The following is a 16,871-nucleotide window of genomic DNA, read 5'->3' on the forward strand; positions in this document are numbered from 1 at the left end:
CTTATCCAGCTCTCCAGTGTTGACAGTATTACTAATCCCCTCCACCTGCTCAAACACCCGCCCCCAAAAAACACATCCCCTCCGCCTCTTCCATGTGCCTGCGCTGGGAGTCCCTGGGGCCAGGCTGAGCATCTGCCTCCGTCTCCACACCAGTTATCGTCCCCGGCCCGGCTCCGCTCCCCCGACCCTTCCTGCATCGTGCACATTAATCGCCGCAAAAACAAATAGTTTTCAAATGTTTGGAAAAGACCCACTGTTTGCATCAGGGCCCAACAAAATAATTTTTACAAGCTATCCAGTTGTGATTAGGGCTGAGAGAATTGAATTTATGTGGCATTGATAATATTAATATTAGCCTAATTAATTATGTTGTTTGAACTTGCACAGCACCGTGTGTACATTCTACACAACACTAACCAGCCGGAGCTGGAACTGAGCTCTCAGGCGTCTCTATCGCCCCGGCTCTCCCCCAGTCCATGACTACTGCACACAATTCATCACCTCGTAGATATCTAATCCCCTCCGGCTCTGCTCACGTCCTGAAGTCTAAGAAAGAACTTTACTCTGGTGACAAGAATTCCCATGAATACTTGACTTCCACAGAAAGGAAGACTTTTTCCATCTCACTTTGAAAGTGACATTCGGAGAGGAACTGGGCAAACTTTCGAGTCAAAGCTCCCCATGTATTAAGGATGTTCAGAAGAGGGACGATAATAAAATGCAACATTTTTTTTAATGAGTCACTAATTAAGGTAAACAGCAGTACAGTGGGAGCAGCTTTGCGTCGCAGACAGTTTGAGGCATCAGGGACATCTGACTGCTCTTTTTTAGTGCAGAAGACAGTGACTGAGACCAAATAAGCCCTGTGTGAAGAAGTCCCCTCTAGTTTGTTTCATTAATCAGCCGAGGTCAACATTTCAATGTCCCCTGACCCGGAAACACTGCAGATCAAGCCAACAATGTCTTTGGACTGTGTGCTCCGCTGGATGAGCAAGTGTCGATCTGTGCAATTACAGTGACACATACTCACTGACCCATCACACCAGTCATCTCAGCCTAAAAGGGGACCACCCAAACCTCCAGAGGAGGTTCTCAGACCTGTTAATAGTTCAGATCACACTTCTCTGTGATGGCCTCTTGACCTCTCCTTTGTGGTCAGAAGTCAAAGGATAGAGAGGTGGTCATGTGTCTCTCTTAGCCACACAGGGCTCTGTATCTCATGCTTTGGTGGGGCTGTCTCTGTCAGGTCCCCTGCACCTCATTACAAAGGGTCGCTGTTCCCAATACACAGTGCTACTGCAGCCTTTAAGTATGCCGTTACAGCGTGATTGTTGACAGTCTCCCTTTACAGCAGCTTTAGGGGTCTATTTCTGTGCACAACTGCAGCCACAGAATTCATATATTTGGCACAATCAAAAAAAAAATTGTTTTACATGAGCACAGAAATCAATGTTGTCCATTTACTATAATATGTCAATTTTTTAGCCATGTGGATTGGTGATGGATTAGCATTTAAAAACAAATGAAATATTAAGTCAATAGACATTTAGATTTCTTCAGCTTGAAGAAATGAACAATGAAAAAAAAAAAGTTGAAATGCACATTTCCCACATTCAAGGAGCAGAAGGCTTTTGTCTCCATGATGTACGAAGCAGCCCCGGTGGAGTCTGCATGCCGGGGCCCGGACGACGCATTCTGTGAAGCAGGACTGGTTTCTTCAAGGCGCGTCGTCTCATCAAAGCATGGGTTTCTGGACGGAGGGCAGCGAGGTGTTGAAATAGTCATTAACTGAAGTGCCGGCCCAGTCTGGCTGAACGGTAGTCCACTCTGAGCTGGACGAAGGCGTGCAGGAGGTTTCGGTCCAGATTGGTGAGCTGCTCACCTGAACAAACCTGCTTCAGGTTGTCAGGCGCAACGACCAGCAGGTTACAGAGAGCGTGGAGTGTGTCGAAGAGCTGCAGCACCAAAGGCACCTGGAGAACAGACAACGTATCATACCATGTTAAATATATACAGTATACCCACGTTTATTCCCTGCATACATGCAAACCTGTCATGACAAATGCTCTAAATTATAATCACAGGTTTCATTGTATTGTGACTGAAGATGCAAAACATGATGTAAACCTGTACATTTAAATGCACCCTGTATAATATATATACAGGGTATCGTATTAAATATATAATATCCATATCTCTATAGCCGCATGGTCCATCTCCTCCGACCCTGCAAATGTACTTGTAATGTAGTGCTGATTGGGCAACTTATTGATGATTCGCTTGTCAGAAAATGTATCAAAAAGAATGTTTTTAACTTATTGATCATTTTATGTAATTTATCATTTTAGTTACAACATTTAAAGGTCCTCCTACGTGAGAATTTCCATCTCTTCTGTATCCTATTATATAATCAATGATGAAGAAAATTCTTAGTTGCAGCTCTTTTTGTATTTAATGAATGTAAAATAACCCAACAACTAAGAGCATTCCCCTGAATTGACAAAACTACTTTATGCGACAACAAACATATCCTGGACCTACGTCCCCCCGCTCACCCTGAAATCCTTGGCTCTTCGTCGGTATTCAGCCACGTCGCAGATGGCCAGCATGCCTCCCATTGAGCTGTAGCTGTACTGCTGTAGGTGCTCGTGGATGAGCCGGTGAAAACGAACGCCCAACTCTGTCAGCACCGTGTCCACGTTTTTCCCATCCATGGACTTCCGCACGTGCTCCACCTGCCGACTGACGTAGGCGCACACCTTAGAGCAAGCCTGCCGGGAGGAGACACACGGAAAACATGCTGACGAATACCAAAAACGTGCAATTTGTGTTCAAAGAACAAGAAGATGTAAGTGATTTGCAAGTCACATTTGCTGATTTGTTTAGCTTTGCATGTGAGCCGAGTGGTGGAAGCTGAGGCCCTGTGTCTTACTGTAGTGTACTGGATCATGACGTTGTTCTCGTCCTCAGGCCTGAAATCTGTCTTTTTCTGCTCTGTTGCCAAGATGTGCTTCATTTGTCCCACCATGCAGTTTATTGTTCTGTGCGTAGCAGAAAAACACTTCAGAAACTGATCTGAAGAGCAGTCATTGTTCCATGATGGGTTTTGGTGACATTTGAAACACATCACATATAAGAGCGTCTTATAAACACACTGACCTGTCGATTCCTGTGTCCAGCTTCACTTCCATCTGTTCAATCACCTCTTTCTTCTTTTGCAGGCACTCTGCCAACTTTGGAGATGAGCTGGAGACATAGATATTAAAAAGGTAAAATCAGAGCTCTTCCTTTCATCTACAAGGTATGTGTTGATGAAAGGCAGTGGCATAAATAACCAAGACTTTGACCTGGAACCGACCTTATAAGAGGCATGAGCTGGTCATTAAACTGCTTGTCAAACAAGTGGAAGATAGAGTTCGCCTGTTGAACGACGTCCAGGAAGTACAGGTTGGCATTCTTGGAATCTGATGAGGGAATCGCTGTAGATCAAAGAGAGAGCGAAGAAGTCCAGGCAAAAAAACAAACAAGGTAAGTGAAAGGACGAGTCATTACGATTCCCAGAAAAGCACTGTTGCCTGCTCTATATGGGTTGTAACCACAGAAATACAATGTAAAAGAACATTCACAGCAATGTACTAATTCAGCATCAAACTATGGAGACATCAGTGTTGCATTTCTTTGATGAAGAATATATCTTATGAATTGAGCACTAGGAGATGAAGGAACATGTTTAGTTCAACTGTAGCTGCCTGAAAATGATCAGCTACATCCTGTATTCAGCCACATGGAGCATGAAAAGAAATGCCACAGAGGCACAACGCGCTGTGCATCAGGGTAACTTAGATATTTACGACACAGTGGCCCTGATTTGTGATGAAGTGAGCGGTGTGGCCCCAGTCTTCACCCACAGAATGGGGTTAGAATGAGCTGAATGTACCTGAGAGGCCAATCTCTAGGGCGTAGTCGATGTGATCCACACACAGATGGTCAACCAGCAGCAGGAAGATTGAGAAGGCGTTCTTGGGCAGGTCTGAAGGATCTGAAAGCTATGTCGCCCCAAAACCGATAGAAAGGGTTGAGCTATTTTCACCCACAGCAGGATTTTCTCTCTAACGCTGCTCTCAGCGGAAAAAAAAAAGTCTCCTCACCCTGTTGCATCTCTCAAAGGCATGACGTGTCTCCTGCAGCAGGTTGACAACTAGCTCTGGGGACAGAAAAGTCTCCCCATGGGTGTCAATCATAGGGCCGAGAGGGAGGTTGGTGCGCTGTCTGATCCGCTCCTTCAGTTCTTGGATACTGTAGAAACACACAGATAGTGATTACTTTGTTTCACCATTATTCATTATCATTTAGTAAAACATATTCAAATAATTAATCCGAACCCGTCCTTGTGTGGGGAAAAAGTTAAACCCAAAATCTGACCTGCCGGTGCCAATTGTGCGTTTCTGGTGATTCTTGGAGTCGTAGTAGCGCTGCAGAATCATGGCACCTCGAGTGCGAAGGTAGTCCCTCTCCATGTCGATGTAGCTTTCGAGGTATGAGGAGAATATGCTCTTTATCAGCTTGGACAGGAAAGTGTGCTTGTCTGATCCCAGGTTGAACTCAGTCAGCTTCGTGGCCAATGCTGTGGTCCTGGAGAACGTGCAACAAAAGAAAGTGTGTAGAAACGTAAACATAAGGAAACTGTGTAAACAGAAAGTGAATCAAAACAAGAGAACAAATACCTGCTGTACAGATCATAGAGGTTCTTGAGGTACTGTTCTACATCTGAGTGTCGCGTTTCATCCAGTTTTTCTCGAACGTGGGCCTGCAGACACAAAGGTGTTAAATACAACAGAGAAAGCATGTCTAAATATCACTAAGAAAGGAGGAGAAGTAATAGAAATACCTGCAATTTGTTTTCAAAGATGTTCTGAATGAGTTTGGCCATAACAGTCTCTGGGCTGCTGAAGACCTCGCCCACCTGCTTGTTGACTCTCTGGCAGAGGACTGCAGTGTCCTCAAACACATCATTCCTCAGGTAGGCCCCCTATGGAGGCAAACAAAGGGTTAACCAGGAGTCTGTGGATATTACTTACACACAAAAAAGTGGAATGTTTTGTACAAGAGAAACTTTTTACACTCACTTCCTGACACTGCTTGATATAGACATCCACACAGTGTGCATAGCCCTTCAACAAAAAGATCAGCAAGTTACTTTTCTGCAAGATTACACTGAAGTGCAGTTGTGAAGTTCAGAGACGTGTAAAAAAAAGTGCACGTTAGAACAGTATATACTGTTTGAAGCTAGTAACAATCCCAAATATCAAAGACTTATGGTCAGACTAAATGTGGACTCAAATTAAAATGTAGACTCTTCTTGGTCACCTTGAAATGCAATAGAACCGCTGCCACCTCCCGCATACGTCCGATCTCACCCCTGCGCTGGGCAGCTGTGAACTCCTGGATTAACTGCCGCTCCAGGTCATGGTACTTACCTGGGTAGTAACGCAAACAAAGACACAAAATAACATTGTCATTTGTAGATAACTTCTACTGTATTTGGAATGAGGCCATTCATTTTTCTGAAACTTACTCGCAATTTTTGCCTTGACATCTGCAAATCTGTCAGAGGAAAAGACAATGAATCCTCAAGGAAACACTTACAAATGATACAACTATACTTTTTTATTAATTCATACAGGTTAATGTGTTTCATTTCTTAAAATGAATTCAGTACTTTAATACTTGATATGTCCTGTGCTGGGCTTACACTGTGAGGAATAGCCTACATCACTAATACTCCACCTTCCCCTTGTTTTACAGTGCTCTTGTCTAAAGCTGCCTCCAGGATGCCCGACTCACCTGTCGAATGGCAGCTCCTGGGCAATGAGATGCAGCTTCTGAATTATATCAGCAGCCTCCTTAATCTGAAGGGGAGAGAGAGCATGAGTGAGTGAGTGTGTGAGCGAGAGCGAGAGAGAGAGAGCGAGAGAGAGAGAGAGAGAGAGAGCGAGAGAGAGAGAGAGACAAGACCATGAGAGGTGGACATCCAGACAGAAAGCTGGCAGGCCTCCGGCGGTGTCTCCACTTGGGGGGTCATCATTTTAGAGCTGCCCATCTGCACCTCCCCATGTTGAACAGGGATATGATAACAGACAGGCTGCGCTCACCTGGGCATCGGCAGCAGCAACAGCAGCAGTCCTGACTTAGCAGCACATCCAACTCTATATTGGCATGCCTTTTCTGAATGGGCTGTAATCCCACAGGAGTCTAAATCGCCTTCAATAATCTGTCCGGCCAGGGATATCTGTCTTAAAAAAGGGAGCCCTGTCGAGAGCCCCCCCCCCCCCCCCGCCCCTCCTGACATACACACTGGCTGAAAAAGCCCCAGACCTACGAAAGGCCCGCCGTCCGCAACTCCTCTGTTCCCGCAGATGCCTGCCTCAGCTAACATCATTACTCTGCTCCCGTGAGGAGGATCCAGCCTTTCTGCTCGGCGAAGGTTTTCTAAGTATCTGTCCCCCAGCTAAGATTAGCTAAATCCCATGTAAGTAATGTAGCCGTCTCCCTGCAGTCAGGGTTTAGCAGCACTTGTCTCCACGCTGGCGGCCCAGCCCTCCCTTTCAGAAGGATTAGCAAAGCCATCCCCCTTCAGCTATTCACTTGCAGCTTTCCTCTTTCCCCCTCGTCTGGAGGTATGCTCAGGAAAAAAGGAATCTGACCAGATATTTCTGCATGCCTCTCTGGAAAACTAGCTCCATCTCCAGCTTCCGTCTCTGGGATTGACCCCGAGACTCACTGCTCTGCATCCACTGATGGTGTTACGAACAGGAATTAATCTAAAGCATCCCAATCTTCCTACTGTCACTTAGAAAACTGCAAAATCAAACTTTAATGGGTCACTTGTCTAACATCAACATGGTCCCTGTGTAGGCAGGAACTAAGTAAAAGTGTGCAAGTCATCTTCCTGCATGCATGTTATCACCGCCCTTACATGTACCATAATGCCACAAGCTCTTCGCCGCTATAATGCGACACAAAGCTGAGGACCAACCAAACTCTCGCTCCCAGACAACCTTCTGTAAATGCAATTAGGGTTGACATGAGCATGTTGACATCCATGCTAGTCAATCATCCAGCTATTGTCAGACAGAAAATGACAGTTTATTAATCCAAATTAGCCCTGGGATCCAACTAAAGGGATAAACTTGACAAATTAATATGGATGGTTTACCTCATAATCCTGTTCATTCTCACCTCCAGCTGTGTCACAGTGGGGGTCCTCGTCAATGGACACACACACACACACACCTCCACTAAAGAGAATGGAGGGCGTATGCAGAATACTCACCTTGTCGGGGTTATTGAAGACGTCACTGCGTAGGTCCCCATCCAAGAACTCGTTGAAGTAGGTCATTAGACGCTGAGCTTCCACGGCCCTCTGTCGAGGCGTGTTCACCCCCTCCAGCTGGTCGCCAAGGTGGCAGACCTTAGTCGCCACATAGCTTATGTGCTCATCGAGCTCCTGGAAATGTTGAAAGGCCACCTGCGTAGACAAAGAGCCGAGGGAATGTGTAGAAAAGATAAAGCCGTACTGTAACGTGATGAATAAAACGACAACCTAAAGCTCAAAGACATTGAGGTACGTGCGATTGGCTGCTTGACCATTCAACCCACCTGGTTGCTTCTTTGCAAATCTTGCACTTTGTGGGCAAATTCCTTGGCCTCACGATGACACTGATGCTCAAGCTTCTCCACTCGCCGCTGGATCTTCTCGTCCAACTGCTTCAGCTCTTCGATGTGGTTCTCAAATTCTTCCAACAGCCTATCACAGAGGAAAGACAGGCTGTAGATCCAGAACTTCACATTGGTCTTTATCAACATACACTACAGGTAAAACACACAGACAATGGCATTACTCTGGAGGAGTAATTGGGTACCACAAGGTTAAATCCGTCCCACTGAACGCACAGTTATAGTTATAGTTAGTTACAGAATAGTGCCGGAGGCTTGACTCCTGGGTCCCCAGGCTTAAGAAGCTCTGAAAACTAGCTACTTCGTCAGCTGCATTTTAAGTGCCATCAGGACGGCAGAGCAAATGTTCTAAGTCAGCACCACATTTCACAGACTAGGAAACATCCCAAAATGATGAGTGTATAATCTCTTGACTAATTCCCTCTGCACTGGCTACAGCTTAAAGACATCTCCCATCCCTTCCCAATAGACACTCATTCACTGGCTGGTGACTCACAGTATGGTGGCCTCCACAGATATGTTGTCTCTGGCTCTTCTCTAAGAGCTTCAGAGGAGGTGGTGGCAACAGTTTTGTGGAGGGAGCAGATAAGGCAGAATGGATCCACAGTATAGTTAAACTGTTATGGCATTTTTGCTTGCGAGAAGTAACTCGGTCCTCAAGTGTAAACACAACAAGAAGCAGTGAAAATACCACGAAACAAAATCTTGAACATAGATGCATTTCTCCAACCCAACACGTAGCATATAAGAGACCAAGATGACAGCTTTAGCAAGCTGATACTGGAGGCTGAAAATATCAAAAAATCTTGATTTATTTTGGAAGACTTTCAATAATCACACATCTAATGATGTCCTAAGTATTATGTTTGGAAAGCTGAATTAAATTGTTTGCTCCCAACCCCTTTAAAAGCTGCCAAGAAATGCAGACAAGAGCTGTACTAAGTCACAATATAATCTGAATAGATACGGGCATTTTTTGGTTTATTAGCATGACTTGACCAGACAAAGACAAATATCTTAATGTCACCATCAAGTCAACTTCAGTGAAAGGAAAAGATGTGGAATTGTGGAATAGGCCAGGAAGGCATCATTAACAGACGTGGCTCCCGCTAACCGTCTCCCTGCAGCCCCCGAGCAGCCGGGGGGCCGGGTGACTGCTCCCGGGAGGCTTAAACCTGGGGCGAAGCACTCGACTCCCCAGCAGCCACCTCGCGTTACAAACGGGTCTTCTGCACCCAGCAGAGTTCTGGTCATAGGTAGCTCTATTCTGAGAAACGTGAAGTTAGCTAAACCAGAGGCTACAGTTTATTTGAGGATTTTCAGTCAGGATTTAGAAAGCATCATAGCACGGAGACAGCTCTGGTAAAAATAACTAATGCCCTTCTAATCGCATCAGACAAAGGACTCGTCTCTGTTCTTGTCCTGTTAGACCTTAGTGCTGCGTTCGACACTATAGACCACTGCATCCTGTTGCAGAGACTGGAACATTATATTGGCATCAAAGGAACCACACTGAACTGGTTTGGATCTATCTATCGGATCGATCTCAGTTTGTTTATGTAAATGATGAAGCCTCGATGAAGACCAACGTCAGTTATGGAGTTCCACAAGGTTCTGTGCTTGGACCAATCTTGTTCACCTTATATATGCTTCCTTTTGGCAATATTATCAGAAAACACTCTATAACCTTTCATTGTTATGCAGATGATACTCAATTATATTCATATCGATCAAACCAGACGAAACCAACCAGCTCGCTAAACTGCAAGCGTGTCTTAAGGACATAAAAACCTGGATGACCTGCAACTTCCTGATGTTAAACTCAGACAAAACTGAAGTTATTCTACTCGGCCCAGAACACCTCCGAAATCAGTTATCGAATGATATAGTTTCTCGAGATGGCATTGCGCTGGCATCCAGCAGCACCGTCAAGAATCTTGGAGTTACCTTTGATCAGGATTTGTCTTTAAACTCTCAGATAAAACTTATTTCTAGGACTGCCTTTTTTCACCTACGTAATATTTCAAAAATCAGGCACATCCTATCTCAAAGTGATGCAGAGAAATTAATTCATGCATTTGTTACCTCTAGACTAGATTACTGCAATTCCTTATTTTCAGGCTGCTCTAATAAGTCTCTTAAATCTCTCCAGCTGATTCAGAATGCTGCAGCTCGTGTACTAACAAGAACTAAGAGGAGAGATCATATTACTCCTGTATTAGCTTCTCTGCACTGGCTCCCTGTAAAATCTAGAATATAATTTAAAATCCTTTTACTTACCTACAAAGCCCGAATTGGTCAGGCTCATATCTTGATCATATCTTAAAGAGTTTATAGTACCATACTGCCCTACTAGAGAGCTGTGATCCAGTGATTCAGGGTTACTTGTGGTTCCTAGAGTCTTAAAAAGTAGGATGGGAACCAGAGCCTTCAGTTATCAAGCTCCTCTTCTGTGGAACCAGCTTCCCGTTTCAGTCCGGGGGGCAGACACACTCACCACATTTAAGAGTAGGCTTAAGACTTTCCTCTTTGACAGTGCTTATAGTTAGGGCTGGCTCTGGCTTGCCTTGGACCGGCCCATGGACAAACTGGTATCGGCAAAAACTACAGGGGGACTTCCGACACTGAGCACCTCTCTCCTCCTCTTCTTCACCTCCGTCTGTATGCATTGATGTCCCATTAATGCTCATTACTAACTTTACTTCTTCCCCGGAGTATTTGTGCTTTCTCGCCTCACAGGATGACCGCAGTTTTATCTGGACACTGGTTCTTCAACCAGCCATGGCACCTACTACGATCTTCATTATTAACATTATTAATCCTATTACCGATACCATTAATGCACAGTACTGATTTTGTCTCTTCCCCGGAGTCCTTGTGCTTCCTCTCCTCACAGGTTTCCATGGAGCATGGTTTCATCTGGACCCTGGTCCTTCCTCCTACCATGGCCCTGCTGACTCCAACTGCTAATATCACTTTTATTATTACTCACATTACCATTTCATATTACCGATACCATTAATGCACATTATTGACCTGCTTCTTCACCAGAGTCTCTGTGCTTTCTCACCTCACAGGTTTCTTCCTCTTTTTGGGCTATTTTGGGCTATACAAAAATAAATTGAATTGAATTTAATTGAATTATGTCATTCTAAGAAAGAGTTCTGTGTTAGAGATGCTCAGCTGTGTTACACTGTCAGCAGACACGAATGGAAATGCTGCATTGCCCTTGAAAACAATATTGTTTGCAACAGAAAACAAAGCAAGCAATTTTAAAGAAATTTGCTCGTCACTGAGCTAAATGTACAAAAATAAAGAAAAAACAATGCAACTGTTGGTGTGTTTTTAAACTATCACGAGACAGCAAATATGTATGGACCCAGGGGACACATTGGCAGTGATATTCACCAAACTGAGGTGAAAACATGGCATGTGATATTCTACTGATTGACAGACTCATGTTCATGTGTACAGTAAAGCTGAGTGATATGCACCTACAGTACCTTTTGGGGTCAAATGCCTCGGCTCCTCCTTTGGAGCCTCCCCCTGGTGTCCTCCATGCCAACCTTTCGATGTACTCGTCTGCATCAAAGGGCTCCTGAGGGGGGGGGGGAAGAGGAAGTAGTGAGTGCACCGATCGTTGCCCCACACAATAACAACATCAGCAAAACACCAGCTAAGGACCCCAAAACATAGAAGAACAATAGTCTTGACCAACAAACGGTAAGGTTACACGAATAACCTGCACCCTACTGTAACGTTTTACAGTCTTCTAATAACATTGACCTCACCCCGAATAGCTCAAAGGACTATATTTGTCTCTGTCTTATAACTGACCGTTAAGCTACCGGTAATGATAGTTCGCAACCTAGTGTTAGCTAGCCTGACAGCTAACACAGCTCCCGGGTGCAGCAGTCATTTTACCTCGAACAGCTGCGCTGTTGTCGCCATGTTCCAGATTCAGCGTAGTGAAATGCAATTTAGAGGAAGGCTCTCCGAGTCGACAATACCGCCGACTTCCACATGGATTTACCGATTTCGTACAGTTTCGCCCTTTGTTGACAGCTAGCGTCGGCTGACTAGCAGTCCGGCTTCCTGTATGGGTGGGAATAAATGGTGGCGAGTGCGCAAGCGCGGATGTCGCGTGATTGGTGGTTGGTGTCACATGAAACAGCAGCAGGAAGTAAAAATGCAGCGTTGATACGGAACATTTGAATTTAACAACTGCACGATAGGATGTGAATATTAATATTGAAGTCACATTATAGTCTGTGAATAGAGGGCAGAAGTGCAGCCGGACAAATGAGTGTGCGTGCTTTGTGGATCATTTCTCACGAGAAGGGAGAAAATGTGTCAATACGCTTTACAAGGTAACGTCATGTTATTTGAATGGCTTTTCCTGTTTACAATACTAGTGTTGAGTGTAGTGTCGCCACGCTATAATCTCGTAAAATCTCCGCTGTGCTCACTGCTGGCAGCCTCGAGTATTTTGTAATATAATGTCTTGTGTCTCTCCCCCCACAGGAGGTTTGCTACTGTGGAGCACCGTGCAAAGAGCCTGGCAGGTTCCTCATATGTGGCAGTCCCAGAAGACTACAGTGTGCTGCAGCTCCTGCTCACTGAGATGGGACTTTCAGACTCGGACAAGTACTATGTAGCTCTCAGAGATGATTGCCTTCATCGTCAGCGATCACCAGCCCTGGAGCTGCGTGTGGACGGTCCTGGAAAGGGAATACTGTGGCCAGTGTTGGCCATCTCACACGGGCCTCTGACCCTAGCTTGCCTGCCTATAGTGGATGCCCCCACTGAACCACGGCCACCCCTTGCCAGTCTGCTGTCTGTCTCCCAGGGCCTAACACTCTTGGCAGGTCTGCAAACTTTTCTTCTTGGCTCTGGGGGAAAGCCTGATAACGAGGGGCTGGCCTCTCGCCTGGCCATTCTCCCATCTGTACTCTTACAGGTTTGTCCACTTGGCACACCCCTGGATGTGCCACTTTTGGGGGCGCCTGCTACATCCACAGTGCCTACTCCCGCTGGGAGCCAGAAGCAGCCAGCCTGGAAGACGGGGCTCCACCGCGGTCGAGCTGTGGTGAACGTAGCACTGAAAGAAACGGTGCGCTCCATGCAGTATGGCGACCGGAGCAGACAGGACCTGTGGGATGTTTATGGCACTGTGACATGCAAAGTAAGAGCACAGTGTAAAGGAAAGCCAGTAATGTTCCAACTTTCTTCGCCTGTTTTTATTCTTTTCCTTTATTCTACTCTTTTGTCTTTCTGTTAACAGTGTGAAGTGGAAGGCATGCTCCCAAATGTGACAGTGACCCTCACATTGCCACCAAATGGTTCTCCACTACAGGACATCCTGGTCCATCCTTGTGTCACCTCACTGGATTCTTGCATCCTCACTGCCAGCAGTGTGGATAACTGTGATGGCTCAGCTTTCTCTGGACCATACAAGTTCCCCTTCTCGCCTCCCCTGGAGCCATTCAGACTATGCAGCTATACATCTCAGGTATTAAACATACAGACAAACAAACATACTTATCATCCCACACGTTACTGTTAATGTCATAAGTGAATCCTACAATATTTTATTAGGTCCCTGTTCCTCCTATCCTCGGTTCGTATCAACTGAGGGAGGAAGAGTACCAGCTACATGTGTCAGTGACCCTCAAACTTCACGAGAGTGTGAAGAACAGCTTTGAGTACTGTGAGGCACACCTGCCATTCTTTAACAGGTACGAAGCACAAGAGGATGTCATCCTTCAGACCTGAGCCCCTCCCAGTGTTTGTTTCCTGTAGAGCAAAGAGCTTCATGAATGTTCCTATGATAAATACATGTAGGTCAAATATTTGTATTTTAATGCTTATATTTACTCGCTATGCAGACAAACTAATGTAGAATTAATTCCAGCTGGCAGTCAAATACAACCATCAATTAGAGATTTGCTTTTTAAAAACAGCTACTAACATTGGAAACACTACTTATCACACGATTGACATATCATTGAATATGTCTATTGCTGAGAAGATTTTGTGTCGGTATTTATTTGTTTTGTTTTATTGTGTCTCATGTGGGACTTTGTAATATGGAAGAAAGCTGTCCTGATACACCTACAGTACACTGTCCCTGTGGGTTTTCTTGTAGAGCAGAGAGAATCAAATCTGAAGTGATTGAATCCAACCACTTAAATCAGTATGTGTGCACTAACATCTGAATGTGGACTCTGCGTCTTGTGCAGGGATCAGATGGGTGTTGTGGATGTGAAGGTGAGCTCTGGACAAATGGACGTTTCAAAGGAGAAGAACCTCCTGGTCTGGGGCCTGGGTAGGCTGCTGTTAAATGTTTAAAAAAACATCACTTTAATGCAGCTGTCTATTTGAAATTGATACTAATGAGTAGTTTTCCTCTCACTGATATTTAGGACAAAAGTTCCCTAAATCTCGTGAGGTCACAATGGACGGCAAGATCAGCTTTTCTGGGCCGACACCAGGACCCACTGACCCCATTTGCACAGAATTTACAGCCTATATCAAAGTAAGTTAATATGTGTGTGTATATATAAATATATATTTTATGATCCAGTTTGTTTATTTACACTTCCAGCATTTTGTAGCAATTTTTAAACAGCTAATGGGAGACAGTAAAATGGAATTTATTAATGTATACTCATTGTGTTGTGAAGTGTTTAACACTCCCATTGTTATCTTCACAGTTGTATTTCAAAGTGCCGGACATGACGCTCTCTGGATGCTGTGTTGACCAGCATTCAGTGCAGGTTTATTCCTCTGCCAAACCGCGGATTATAACATGTAAGCTCACAATAGTTTTCCGATCAAAATGTTTGCTGTATACACATTTTCTGGCACTAAACAAATGTTCTGTCTGTTTCATTTTCAGCCCGAGAACTTCAATCCAAAGAGTACTTCATATGGAATTCAACTGGAACTGCTCCGGTGTCCTCTGGGCCGATGATGCTGTAGCACGGATACATTAAGAGCAGCTCGGTGCTCGGTTCACTGTAACGTAACAAGACTGAAAACTGTTGAGCAAATACTGTACAGTGATCCATACTAGATATGTGACCCCATAAAACATGTTACTGTCCTGTTGTTACTGCAGAGCTCACAAATGATAGAACATTTAGACAGCATTACAAATAATTAATTGATATAATCATGTCATCATTTTGCTTTCATTCAGCACAGCTCACAATGTGCAAACTTTCACTGACAGAAGTATTGATTTTGTTGATTGGTGGATACTTAAAAAAAACAACAACAACCTGTTCTTGTCGTCCAACTTCTTTCATCCCCCAACCTTCACCCTCCCTCAAATGTATCCCACTGCAGACACAAGGGCCACCCCTCGCTCTGACAGTCCCACTTCAGTGACTCTCTATCACCCGGATAATTAGCAGCTGGGGCCTTGTCATCAGCTGTTGTGGGCCTGGAGGAGAGGGGCGGCTGGGCTGTGAAAGGCCAGGCTGCTCTGGCCAGTGCCTTGGCTACAAAAGACTCCTCTTTTAGAGCTGGCAGGAGTCCTTGCCCCCTTCACCAATCACTCTCCCACCCCTTTTGAACCCATCCCCGCCCTGTCAACTAGTGGCTAGTTCAAACACTCAACCTCTCCAGCCAGACTGTGATTGAGCGCTGACCTTCTGGCCCTCTGAGACTTAAAAAGCAGCCGGCCCCATTCAGAGAGAAGGACCTGCCTAATTGGTGAAAAAGTCACAAGAATGGAAATGATTGGGTCGCCTCCAGGTTGCATAAGTGCTTTAAATGAATTCATGTAGAACTTTTAGTATGTTATTTTCATTGATATTGTAATAACAGGTATCAGTGCAGTATTATAATCAATATTCAATTAATTTAAAAGTATAGTATTTAACAAGGGGCATGTACCGTAGTTCCACATGTTTCTCACTGTTAACTATTTTTTTTACCTGAACTATGATTGGTTTCATACCAACTCAGTTACATTTCTACTGTGAAAGCTCCACCTCAGTGCATGAAGGAAATGAATCACCAGCCGATGAAGGGTTAAATCAAAGAAGATTGTGCCCCACTACTCCACAGCAGCCAGACTCCTCTGAGTGCCCTCATTGTGTGCTGTTGGCCTCTTGTGCCCCTTGCTGGTCCAAATGCTACATTCTCACGTGGATTTCCACTCAGAAGGCTGACCATGACCAATCCTCTGTCAATTGGAACCAATTGCTCACACGGCATCCTTCACCTTCTTTTTATGTAGCGGTACGGAGTGGCAGACACCGAGACCTCTCGGCTCTCCCCCTGCACGATGATTTGGCTTTAAGGCCCAGTGTGTATGGCTAGCGAACTGGAAAAGGAGACTTTTTTTTTTTTTTTTGGGGAGTTGGGCCACTCTAAATCTCTTCAGTTTCCCAATATGTGGTCGGTCTGGCTCCTCAAGTCTGCAGTCAGTGGCCTCTCACTGGCTGACTTTGCCTTTTTGCTTGAATGGCTTGCTAAGTAGATGGACTCGTTTTAATGTGTTGTTCTGCTCCAGTGCCTTCAGCTCATACCTTTGGGTCTTTAGTTCGACACAGTTTTTCAGAATCATTCGTTATTTATTCATGTCATCATTTTTTTACTCTTGTATACACATATACAAAAAAGGGATTAACACTTTTGTACAACAATAACAGGCCAAAATACATTTGTGAAAGTAAAGTAGCACTGTGGATTGTCAGACATGTTAATATAGCTCAGTGTTGCATAGCCTTAAATGCTCAAAATGAACTTTCATACCAAAATATTTATACACCAAAACATTAACTACACTATTATAAACACTGCAACTGTTATCCACCTAACTGTGGGACTGTACTTCTCTGTGTCCCTTAACCCAATAATGACACCCAGTGGTAGAGTACAATAAAGTTCATGTTCGACCTTTGATTTCTTCAATACACTTTAATACTTATTTCATCTATTGAAATCATTTTACTCAACCACTGCCAGATAATCGTTGCTTGTTTAATTCCCCCCATGCCCCCTCTGTGCGATGAGATCCCAGCAATGTTCATCTAACGCACCGTGCCTGAGGACCAGGCTTTTGTTGGCCACTGTGGCCCCCAGGTGTTTGATTGGAGTCCAGTTCTTCTCGGCCTCTC

The 16,871-nt window shown here is 44.7% G+C and overlaps 2 protein-coding genes across 2 annotated transcripts; one reads left to right on the forward strand and one right to left on the reverse strand.

Moving 5' to 3' along the window:
* Positions 1-736: 736 nt before the first annotated feature.
* On the reverse strand, positions 737-11,827 carry exoc5 (exocyst complex component 5). Its single transcript, XM_079286189.1, has 18 exons — positions 11,662-11,827; positions 11,241-11,335; positions 7,660-7,807; positions 7,334-7,528; positions 5,845-5,909; positions 5,576-5,604; positions 5,368-5,477; positions 5,127-5,171; positions 4,889-5,029; positions 4,725-4,807; positions 4,423-4,632; positions 4,149-4,296; positions 3,938-4,046; positions 3,359-3,479; positions 3,160-3,246; positions 2,933-3,041; positions 2,556-2,771; positions 737-1,973 (listed from the first exon to the last, which is right to left on the reverse strand). The coding sequence occupies exons 1-18, from the start codon at positions 11,686-11,688 to the stop codon at positions 1,785-1,787; spliced, it is 2,127 nt and encodes a 708-aa protein (XP_079142315.1). The 5' UTR covers positions 11,689-11,827; the 3' UTR covers positions 737-1,784.
* Positions 11,828-11,916: 89 nt separating this feature from the next.
* Positions 11,917-14,993, forward strand: ap5m1 (adaptor related protein complex 5 subunit mu 1). The gene is made up of 8 exons (XM_079286190.1): positions 11,917-12,107; positions 12,262-12,922; positions 13,022-13,249; positions 13,336-13,475; positions 13,980-14,065; positions 14,163-14,275; positions 14,454-14,550; positions 14,639-14,993. Exons 1-8 carry the CDS (start codon positions 12,040-12,042, stop codon positions 14,719-14,721), a joined length of 1,476 nt encoding a protein of 491 aa, XP_079142316.1. The 5' UTR covers positions 11,917-12,039; the 3' UTR covers positions 14,722-14,993.
* Positions 14,994-16,871: the final 1,878 nt, after the last annotated feature.

This window comes from Melanostigma gelatinosum (assembly GCF_949748355.1).
Source record: "Melanostigma gelatinosum genome assembly, chromosome: 16".
NCBI classification, from domain to species: domain Eukaryota; kingdom Metazoa; phylum Chordata; class Actinopteri; order Perciformes; family Zoarcidae; genus Melanostigma; species Melanostigma gelatinosum.

Excerpts from the sequence above, each read along its gene's own strand:
- ap5m1 (XM_079286190.1), top strand. The coding sequence starts at position 12,040 with ATGAGTGTGCGTGCTTTGTGGATCATTTCTCACGAGAAGGGAGAAAAT. Across the intron at positions 13,250-13,335 it reads TATGCAGCTATACATCTCAG|GTCCCTGTTCCTCCTATCCT; the intron begins GTATTAAACATA and ends ATATTTTATTAG. Across the intron at positions 14,276-14,453 it reads AATTTACAGCCTATATCAAA|TTGTATTTCAAAGTGCCGGA; the intron begins GTAAGTTAATAT and ends TTATCTTCACAG.
- exoc5 (XM_079286189.1), bottom strand. The coding sequence starts at position 11,688 with ATGGCGACAACAGCGCAGCTGTTCGAG. Across the intron at positions 7,529-7,659 it reads ATTTGCAAAGAAGCAACCAG|GTGGCCTTTCAACATTTCCA; the intron begins GTGGGTTGAATG and ends TTGTCTACGCAG. Across the intron at positions 3,480-3,937 it reads CCTAGAGATTGGCCTCTCAG|CGATTCCCTCATCAGATTCC; the intron begins GTACATTCAGCT and ends TTTGATCTACAG.